The sequence below is a fragment of the Hyaena hyaena genome, unplaced genomic scaffold (genome assembly GCF_003009895.1).
Source record: "Hyaena hyaena isolate Hyena2069 unplaced genomic scaffold, ASM300989v1 scaffold_79, whole genome shotgun sequence".
In the NCBI taxonomy this organism is placed as follows: domain Eukaryota; kingdom Metazoa; phylum Chordata; class Mammalia; order Carnivora; family Hyaenidae; genus Hyaena; species Hyaena hyaena.
This window is the reverse complement of record NW_024080711.1, coordinates 2,324,770-2,335,512: the sequence shown is the minus strand read 5'-3', so window position 1 is coordinate 2,335,512 and position 10,743 is coordinate 2,324,770. Positions and strand designations below refer to the sequence as shown.

At 47.1% G+C, this 10,743-nt stretch overlaps 1 protein-coding gene and 1 non-coding gene across 2 annotated transcripts; both read right to left on the bottom strand.

Moving 5' to 3' along the window:
• Positions 1 to 9,273, bottom strand: ODF1 (outer dense fiber of sperm tails 1). The gene is made up of 2 exons (XM_039233832.1): positions 8,819 to 9,273; positions 1 to 575 (listed from the first exon to the last, which is right to left on the bottom strand). The coding sequence occupies exons 1-2, from the start codon at positions 9,133 to 9,135 to the stop codon at positions 134 to 136; spliced, it is 759 nt and encodes a 252-aa protein (XP_039089763.1). The 5' UTR covers positions 9,136 to 9,273; the 3' UTR covers positions 1 to 133.
• On the bottom strand, positions 984 to 1,114 carry LOC120232883. The gene has a single exon (XR_005528669.1). It is a non-coding gene; the product is annotated as a small nucleolar RNA SNORA38 (small nucleolar RNA).
• Positions 9,274 to 10,743: the final 1,470 nt, after the last annotated feature.

The window sequence follows — 10,743 nt, the reverse complement described above, 5'->3', positions numbered from 1 at the left end:
CCGGTGGCTTGCAGTTATGTATTCAGTTTCCTACAGACTTGCCTAACCCGGGCTGCGGGCAGGGGGGCGAGAAACACTGGAAGAGCTGCCGGGCTGAGTACGTGCCTTTCACTAAGTCATGGGTTCCTACGCTTTACAAAATCATCTTCCTACAGGAATAGCGGCTCCCGCAGGGGTAGCACGGGCTGCAAGGGTCACAGGGGTTGCAGGGGCTGCAGGGGCTGCAGGGGCTGCAGGGGTTGCAGGGGCTGCAGGGGCTGCAAGGGTTGCAGGGAGACGTGCAGGGGTAGCAGGGAGACTCGATCTTGACGCAGCTGCCGAGCCCGTAGGAGTACGTCACGTCCTTCTCGTCCACACAGGGCGGCAGGCTGAACTCCTTGCAGATGTTCATGTAGCTGTACTTTTTCGACCCAAGGCAGTCATACCTGTTCTCCCGCTCGGCCGACACGCACACCTTTCCGTCCTTCACCCGCACTTTGACCTGATCAGGTTCAAAGCCGCACACGTTTACGGATCCTAAAATGTTACTGCTACAGCAAGAGGAGGCCAGAATTCTATTGGTGGTTCTTCTCAGTCTGGAAGTTGGAAAGAGGAAAGGGCGGGAGGAAGAATCTCAGATCTCAGACACAGCTTGAGAAGCAATATTTTGATCTCTATTTTTCATTATTATTATTATTTTTTAAAGTAAGCCCTAGGCCCCACTTGGGGCTTGAACTCAGACCCGAAGATCAAGAGTCACATGCTCTCCCACCGGAGCCAGCCAGGCGCCTGTTCTCTTATTTTTTCTTTCTCTTTTTTTCTTTTTAAAATGAGAGGGTGAAAAATGCCCCCCATGGGTGATCTGACAGCTTTCTCCCCTAAGCCCCATTTATACACCCTCAGTGTCTTATTACCAAACTTGTTTTAAAAACAACTCCTTTCTTTGCCTTCAGCAATCTCTAGAATTCCATTGGAAAAACTAAGATGCATTACACTTGATGCTTCTCTGTTGGATGGTTGGTCTTGAGCCTGCATGGAGCAAGCTGACCCCAGACTTCTCCAAATCCAGGTTTCTTTTCCTCCAATTCTTACGTGTCTAAAGACAGGGAACTACAGACACGCCTTTGTGGGAGGGTATCTCTCTTTTCTTTTTTGATAGCAAAAGGAAACACTAGTCATTGTGAAAAGTCAAACTTTTCTAGAAGCATATAAAGTAAAAACTGAGAATCTGCCCGTGAAAATCACATTCTCCCACAGGTAAACCTCTGTCAACAACAGGTGGCTGCTTGGCCTTCCAGATCTTTCTCGTGCATTTAAATCCCAGGTCCTCCTTGTATCAATCGTGGAAACCTGACTCAGCCTCCTCATCTGTAAAATGGAAATAAAAACAGTACCTACACCATAGGGCTTTTGGGAGATTAGATGAAATGATGAGGTTTGCTTAACACTGTGCTTAATGCATTAGAAGTTTGGCTTAATTATTACTGTGATCATTATTATTACTACTATTATATGTAGACTCTTAAGCGTTCTTTTTTCAGGGGGCCCAACTAATAGGATACCATTTAAAATCATTATAAAGATCTCTCTCAGCCTCAGAGCCCAGCCCTGCTACCCACAAGATTGGAGCCACTGCCGGGCCATCACACAGACCCAGCCTGAACATTCCATCAACAAATGACAAGGCAAAAGTGACCCGGGTTCAGCCCTGCCCACCAGGGCCTGCCTCTTCCCGCTGCTGTGAGGCTGCTCCAAACCCTGGATGGCTGGCACCCGCCGGAACGGTCAGCTTGGAGGCACCACGAACTGGATCGGGGTCCCGCCAGCTTGCGAGCGCTGATTGTGTTTGTCCCTGGCCACCTCCTACCCACTGACCTCCTGTTGGTAGCTTGAAATCAATCGTGATGGGATATTTACACTCTGAAAACTGGAAAACGCTACAAATGAAGGCTTTTTATCTCCTGTCTCCCATCCCCACATTGCTAGTGGTTAAATACCACTGTCTACAGCCCCTGGTGCAGCAAACACAGGTCCCCGGGGTCCCTTTAGAGCTGCCTTGTTGCTGCTCCACAGTCCTGTGTGAATCCTTCATACTAACAAAATAACAGCAGCCGCTCGTGCTAATTGAATACTTAGGGTGTATCCAGAAGTAGCAACGCCAAGTGCCTAAGGGGACAGGCTCTGGAGCCAGAGTATTTAGGTTCAAACTTGGTTCTGCCATGTGGATAAGCTACTTAGCTTCTCTGTGCCTCAGTTTCCTCATCTGTAAAATTGGGACATTCATAGTAACCTACTTCTAGGGTTGCTGCGAGGTTTAAATTAGTTAATGAATGAGGAGGATTTATGGTAATGCTGGGCACACAGGTTGGGCAGCCGGCAGTAGCCTGGTGAGCCCTGGCCTTCCTTAGGGCCTGTTTTCTTTCTACTTGGTTATCCTTCCAAAGACAACCGAATGTTCTGAAATGGTCTTCTTTTTATCTTTTAACATTAAAAAAAAAAAAAATCTGTGTTCTAAGAGACACTCCTGGCAAATCTTGCATCACTTGGCCTCCAAAGGAAAGTTTTGGAGCAGCTGATTTCTAGAACCTCTTCCAGTTTGACCAGTTTGAGCTTTGCAATTGGATGATTGGTTTGAGATACCTTTTTAATTCTTTTTTTTAATGCTGAATTTTGTTTAGACCCTTCTGTTTGTTATAGAAGCTATATAAGTTCATTGTAGAGAACTTGGGAAATATACAGAGAAGCAAAAAAATGGAATATTTTGTAAAATACCCATAATCCTATACAGCAGCTAACACTTTGGGGTCAGATTTTCCTCTCTGTGTGTATGTATTTCTACAAACACATGTAGATCCTTGTGTGTGTTCTTAGGAAATCGCGCTATGCATCCTGCATTGAATCTGTATTTTTCAATTGATGAGCGCTAATATGATTAGCTTAACACGTGTGAGCCCTTGTACCAAAGGTTTCAAAGCAAGGCTCTTAGAGACTAATTACAAAATGGACTGCCATCCTGGAAGATACCGAGGCCAATAGAAACGACTCGTGCAAGGCACCCAGAAGACTGGGAGAGTCACTGAGCTGCATTTCCACCTCCTGCCCCAAGGAACCTGGGGGGTGTAGGGCACAGGTGTCTCTCATGCCCTGGGTGTGCCGCGGTACCCACGGGCCATGCTAAGGAGAAAGGAAGAGAATGGACTTTAAAAAAAATCTTAATCTCTGTGAAAAAAACAAAACAGGAGAAAACGCACTCTGCTCCCCCTGGATGGACAGAGAAGAGCTCACAAAGATGTCCCATGCCCTCTCTGGAGGGCCAGGACCCAGAAGCCCGAACAGCCAAAGGCAAGAGTGAAACAGAGAGCAGAATGGATGTCCCTGGATCTCTCCAGAACCTCCCATGGTGTGGGCGTGGAATGAGAAACCTCAAACCCCTCCGTGAAGGCGGCTGGGGCTCCTCACTACTGCCACATTGATTCTGCCAAAGGCCTCCTGCTCCCGTTGGGGTATGATCTGGAAGCCAGTTCTACAAGCCAAAGTAGGCTTCCAGATCCTTCTCCTCCTGTTAGCAATCTTTTTTTTTTTAATTTCTAAAGGATTTTATTTATTTTTGAGAGACAGAGAGACAGCACGAGCAGGGAGGGTCAAAGAGAGAGGGAGATACAGAATCTGAAGCAGCCTCCAGGCACCGAGCTAGCTGTCATCACAGAGCCGGACTCGGGGCTCAAACCCACAAACCATGAGATCATGATCACGACCGGAAGTCGGACGCTTAACCGACTGAGCCACCCAGGGGCCCCCTCCTGTCAGCAATCTTAAGTCTCGGAGTGCAATTGCATGTTGTTGTTGCTGTGACTCCCCTCTTCCTCTGGCCAGGTCACTCTGGCCCCTTTGCCCCTGCGGCAGCTGCCCAGGGGTCTCACTAATTGGTCTTTGGGAATTGCCTAAAAATTCTTGGCCAAGTTAGGCGTCTCCTTCCTTTTGCTTCTTGGCCAGGGCTTATCTGTGGGGATGTGTGGGTTTTGGAGCAATCGCAGGAGCCTCATTGAGCTTCCCAGATTGAACTGACTCTTGTCTGGCCATGCACCTATTACCCCACAAGGGATTTTCCATGGCTCTGTGGTATCCTGGGCAGAGGGGGTTGCCTCCTGTAATTGTGATCATGAGGCTGGAGCTGGGCCACAGTAAACATAGGGAAATCAGCCCCCCCGGCGCAGGGCAGAATCCTCTCCGGGAGGCTGAGGGAAAGCCAGTGGACAGATGGCGTCCGCATCAGCCACGCGGGAATACTGCGTCTTCTCCTGACGCAAGCTGCGGTTCACCTGGATGTCTCCCCAAACTCCTGAATGTGCACACACTGCCCACAACAGTGATGAGCTCTATAGTCAGCTCTTCACACAGACATGAGCGAGGTGCAGCCTGGTACTAAAGAAAATGAAGGTGTCAAAGAGTCCTGTCACCACCCAGGAGCAAAGGGAGGTAGGCCTTGAAGTACTTTACTTTTTCTCCTAATTTTAGACCCCTTCCAAAGAGCCACAGACCCCATCCCTCCTTTCCGACTCATCTTTGCCTTTGTCTTCTTTCTTCTCTCTCTTCCCTTTTCCTGCCGTGTCTCTCTCCTGACTTTTGGATAATCCTGAAGGACAGTGTCACTCCGTGGTGGGGAAAGTAGCAAATACAGGTGCATCAGAGGCCCTGGCGGTGCTTGTGAGAACACAGGTGGCTGCCTTCCACCCCCGGTTTCCAGCTCAGCGGCTCGAGGGAGGAGCCAAGAATTCACATTTCTAAGGAGTTCCACCTGACTCTGGTCCCGAGCCCATTCTTTCAGAACCACTGACCAGGTAGTCCAGACTCAGGCAAATCTGGCTTTCCTGGCTCCTAGCGGTCAAGAACACTGAGTCTGCTTCATCATCCATAAGACAGCCGAGATGTTACAAGGATCCGATGAAGATGAAATTCGGCACATAATGTTCACTCAATAAAGGGTAAGTGTCTTTATCAGGCTGTCCCAGGCTCTGCCCTACTCAGAGTTCCCTGAAACCTAAGGCTTTATGTGACCAAGCCCCAGTCCTGTGTCATTAAACAATAAGGTCAAACCAAATGATAGGTTTTTGGCCTCGCGGGACAGCCATTCCTACCCCTATCCCACTGGACTGGGCTCTGAGACCTGTGGGTATGAAGGAATAAAGGGGAGAGAGAACAAGGGGCCACCCTTGCTTCCCGCTCTGCAGGGACTCCGAGGGAGAGAACGCTGTGTCCTGGCCTGTGGGTCAGAGCATGAAGAGGTAGAAAGCGCTCCCTGAGGGCTTAGACCTGGGGAGGCGCTCCTAGGCCCACAGAGCACTCACGGGGTGGGGGGGTGGGGGGGCTGAGAGTTATCAGCCTCACCAAATAAGAGTGAGTCAGTGAAAACCATAGTCTTAGAACGTGAAGGGGTTAACAAGGAAAGAAACAAGAGGGCCAGTCTTTGAGGTTTGCAGGAGATGGTGCCCCTCGTGTGGAGATTTTCAAGGGAATTTCTCGATGAGAATCAGATCAATGACAGATAGTTGGGTGAGTGGAGGGAATCACAGTCTCAGGCTGAATTTCGGGCACTAAGTAGCAAAGGGTGTGAGCTTGAGCCCAATGCGCCCCTACAGCCCCGCTGCAAATCCAGCCTTTGTCTGCAAGAACTAGCACCGGGGGTCGGGGCATCCATCCATTAGATGGTCAACCCCTAAGGGCTGCACTGAGGAAGGGCTGGCATGCATTTGTTTGTGCCCCTTCGGTACAGAGGAAAGAGAAGCCCACGAAATGTGGTAGCAAATCGGGTGCAAATTTAAGACAGGCTGGCGGCGTGGCTTCTTACAAAGGAAACCAGATTCAGTCACCGCAGTCCCTCTAAATCCAGAAGAGGAAGGAAGGGTCAGGGGAATTGCTAGTGCTTGCGGTGCAAAGGGTAGTTTGGGGAGGAAAAGAGAATACCAAAGAAGCTAACGAAAAAATGGAATTACTTACACTAAGGAAGATATTGCCAAGGTGTCTTTTGAAGCAAAGAGATAAACAATGGAAATGGATTGGACCTTCTATACCTGGTCTAGAAACACACATGTGCAACATACACTCATCAATCAAATAACATACACGTGGGAATGCTCAGGAAACTTACAGGAGAAATGAGACTTGTAACCAGTTATTAAAAGAGCGAGCAGATTGACTCTCAGACAAAAACAATTCCAATGGGGCCATGGCAACTACAGACCAGGGAATCTTTCCTGTTGGACAAAGAACCTTCAGGACAACACAGCCTGGCATCCGAAAGGGTGTGTCATACCTAACCAACCCGTTAGCATTCTTTAAAGGGATAGAAGTCCATACGAACATGACTTCTAAACCCACAAAGCCTTGGGCAAGTCTTCATAGCAAAGATTGTTTAAAAAAGTGAAGCAACATGATATTTCTGGATCTATTTAGTCATGGATTGTGAACTAGCTGAGAGATAAGGGAAAAGAGGTATTTTACTGGAAGAAAAAGTATTAATAGTAGAAGTCCTCTGGGATTGGGGCTGGATCAGGATTTAACATTTTCATCCATGGTCAGAGAAATGAATATTTAGGTTTGCAGGTGACACTAAGCTTTCTGGATAGTGAAATGTCAAACTATCAGAAATAGAGCATTGGAGGGTTTCAAAGGTTTATGAATGGGAGGAAAGTGGCTGGGAGGAGACACAAGAGGGCAAGACCAAGGTCATTTCCAGAATGGACTCAGAGTTATCAGTTCAGAGGCCGGGGAATTACTATAAAGACATCATCAGCTTCACATACTGCCTCAGGCACAGGAAAAAAAAATCAGCAAAAATCCAGATATTGTCAGGAAAAGTACCACAAGCTATAGGAAGCATTAGCTCTTATATAAACCACACTGCCAAGAAGTAGCTTGAAGTTGTCTACTGCATGCCAAGAAATAAGGGCTCCTGCAGCTGGTGGAGGGCACCCAGAGGGTGAAGAACAGATGGGCTCTCTTAGCTGACGAGTCTGGAGAGAAGGGCCGGCCAGGAGACAAAGGTTGCAAGAACTTGGATCAAGGGTATTCAAGGATTCAGAGGGACAAAGGCAGTCAGTTAAGCATCCAACTCTTGATTTCAGCACGGGTCATGATCTCACAGCTCGTGTGTTCGAGCCCAGAGTTGGGCTCTACGCTGGCAGTGTGGAGCCTGCTTGGGGTTTTCTCTCTCTCCCTCTCTCTCTCTGCCCCTCCCCTGCTCACACACACACACACACACACACACACACACACACACACACATTCTCTCTCTCTCTCTCTCAAAGTAAATAAACATTAAAATAAAATCTTAAAAAAAAAAACTATTTCAAATTGAGTGTAGATGAGTTTAAAGGCAATGGCCTCAGCCCAGATTATCGAGAGAGGTCCGTTCCTGATCTTTGGTGACTGATGACTTGGACAATAGTTGCCCTGTTGTCCTTTCTTGTGGAATATCCCAGTCACTGCTCTCAAGTGTCTGTCTCTGTCTCAGACTCCCTATCTTTCCATCGGTCCATCCATCCATCCATCCATCCATCCACCTACCTATGTACCTATCTAATCTATTAATCTATCATTGGGACAGGAAGGATGTTGTTTTAAGCATAGAGACTTGCAATGAGTAGTAAATAAGTCTCAGAGATCTCATGCACAGTACAGTAAATATAGACAACAATGTTGTATTATAATCATCAAACTTGCTGAGAGACTAGAATGTAAATATTCCAACCACTAAAAGGAAATGATAATTATGGAACACGATAAAGGTGCTAATTATCACTACAATGGCAATCGTTACAATATAGAAATGTGTCAAACACACTATACGCTTTAAATTTACACAATGTTATATGTCAAGTATATTTCAATCCAAAAATCTACATTCCATTTGTGTCCATCTTTTTCAAAGTAGTAGCATATTAAGTAGTTTTTCTTGCCTTTTTCCTTTAATGCATCAACACATAAAACACTTCATTAGTCTGCTTTACATCTACCTAGCTTCCCAATGTATAGACATACCATAATTTATTTAACCAGAGGGCAATGCTTTCAACAATTGTTTTCATCAATTGTACCAGACGAGATGGCGTAAAGTGGAAAGTTAGAAAACTTTCTCCAGGCCATAAAAGGAAATATAATCAAACAAAACCGTAAAAAGTAGCTTTAAAAATTACCCAATTCAATTAAAACCCTCTCGACTCTGTTCTGAAAGCTGCGACCCTCAGGTCTGTAGTTCATGAGCACAGCCTTTGCTACTGCCGGAGAGGGCGCCGGTGTAACAGACTTCCAGATGGGCGTGAAGTCTGCCTGGGGCTGAGGAATGGGAGAATGGTTCTCCCACAAAACCAAGGGAACGCCTCTGTTGTTCAATCCCCCCCCCCCCCTCTTAACGCCTCTGGCAAACATTAAGGATTTGATCAATTGTTATTGCTTCTCCTGTAGTCATTTCTGTAAGCCCAAATATACTCAAATCACTTTACTCATAACCAGAAAAAATGTGTAGTTTGCTGCTTCCAATAGCTTTTTAATGACACCTCCTATTTCTTTCCCTCATTAAAGCCACATTATTTATCATGTTGGCACTCCTATAAACCAACACAACCTTACCAATCGACATCATTACATTGTCTTTTCAGAGTCTTACGATACCCGTCATGAACCCATTTACTCTTCTTTTCTTAAATCTTGGCTAAGTCACCAGGGTTATTATCTGGAACCCTTTCCATCTCTGTCCGAGTATCAACAGTTACATCCCCTCCCCCGTTTCAACTCAGAAGGCTGATACACCGACTATAAAAAAATCTTAAAACAGTTATTTTACTTGGCAAGCTCTCTCTTTTCATCCTCTATGGCTCTAATGGCTTTCCTCTCCAAACTTCTGAGAGATGGTCGCAGGCAGTAAAGCTTGACGTCACACAGGCAACACGGATAGAGGTCGCACAGGCCGCAGGAGCGTGCTCGCTTCGAGTAGCACAGGCAGTATGGGTAGGGGTGCAGGTCACAGCAGCAGTACGGGTGCATGTACAAGTCGCAGAGGCATCGCGTGCATTCATCGATGCATCTCAACTGCCTTAGTTCTCGGTCCACCTTCTTAATGTCCCTTCTAACACTGTCCAAAAGACAACTCAGTGCAGCCATTACAGTCACACCTTATTGTTTTGTGAGTACCTTTGGGAAATGGCACTCGGGGGGGGGAAAAATTGTTCTAAGCTCTTCTCAGAAGTTTCTTTTAAAAATAAATGAGGCACACATGGTTCACTTACTTTAAAGCTTGTGTTCTATGACCTCATCACCCTCTAAAGTATGTCATAGTCTTCTGGTTACCGTGTGAACTGCACACAGTCATGGTCTCCAGATACCCTCCTTAGAGTTACAGAGCTACCCTCAGAACCATACTAATGTAGAGATTTCATTTACCTTGAAGTTGGATGGGCCCCCTCAAGCAATTATGGTTCTCTGGGGTCCATGGGTGTAACCGTCAATGTCCTCGACTTGTGTGTATATCCTCAGGCCTGGTTACGGCTGCGAAGATCTTAGTGTGGTTGATGGAAGGAGCTGCCTGGCTCCTTTCTCTCCGCTCTTCCAGCTCCAGCCTTGACTTGACCCCTAGCCTTGCCCCTGACACTCTAGGATTTGTTCTGGCCCCAACATTTCTATATGTGAAAAGCTTGCTTTCTTTACAGAGCTTTCCTGTGGTTCTTTTTAACAAGTCCTCTTAAGTCAGCCTTTGTCCTTAACCTTTAACCCCAAGTCTCAGAGTGCTGCCCATTCTTTGCTCTCTGGTATCCTTGCTATCCTGGAACCTCAGCTCTCCGGTGCCTGGGATCCCGCTCTTAAGCTCCCATCTCCTAGTGCTCAGGCTCCTGTCGGTCACCACCTCCCAGAAACTTTACCTCCGGGCTTGTATCCAAGCCTCTAGATGCCTTGTCCCCAAGGGATTGGTCCTTGATACTCTTATAGCCAATTGCCTGACGCTGATTGAAGGCAACTACCCGAAACCCTCCTTTGGGCCAGTTTCCTGTGCTCTCAGCGGGATCAATATGTTGGACCTCGGGTTCAGCCTCCACCTTGGTTCGGGGACTTCTACTCCTCTGGGCCATTCCCCTCAGCCTGCTATCTGGCTTAAATCCCCCTTGCAATGAAGTAAGACATAGGGTACTTGAGGACAAGTGGGATGGATGTGGCAACCAGAGGAGAGAAGGGCCAGGTTGAAGGGACCTATGGGCCGACTAAGGAGTTTGAACTTCATTTTGAGCACAAGGAAGAATGACTACTTTTCTTTTCTGTTGAGAGAAGTTGAAAGGTAAGTCTGATAGCTTCATACAGTCCCCGGCGTTGTAAGGGGACAACGGCAGAGGTGACTTCTGCTGGAAAGCAAGGACTGCTGAAGTCCGGACTGGCGATTGTGGCTGTAGGATGGCAAGAAGGAACCCAGTGGGATCACCTTCCCTTCCCATCCACTCAGGCCCTTCCGATGTGCTTCCACATTGCAGCCAGAGCGATTTTCATGTGTAAATTTGTCATCGCCCAATCCCACCTACCCTTTTCTGTCCTCCTAGAGCAAGGACCCAAATCCTTATAAGATGCTGAATAATAGGGCCTCTGCCTACCTCCCCATCTCCTCCCCCATCATTATTCCTCTAATTTATTATGCTTCAGCCACAGTGGCCTTTCTCAAAGTCTCACTCATTCCACCTCAGTCAAGACTTGTGCGTACACTATGCCCTCTGCTTAGAAATTAAACTC

What these genes read in the sequence shown, in the direction of transcription:
- ODF1 (XM_039233832.1), bottom strand. Translation starts at nt 9,135, where the DNA reads ATGGCTGCACTGAGTTGTCTTTTGGACAGTGTTAGAAGGGACATTAAG. An exon ending in GAAAAGAGAGAGCTTGCCAA is followed by an intron (nt 576 to 8,818) that starts GTAAAATAACTG and finishes TCCAACTTCCAG; the next exon opens with ACTGAGAAGAACCACCAATA.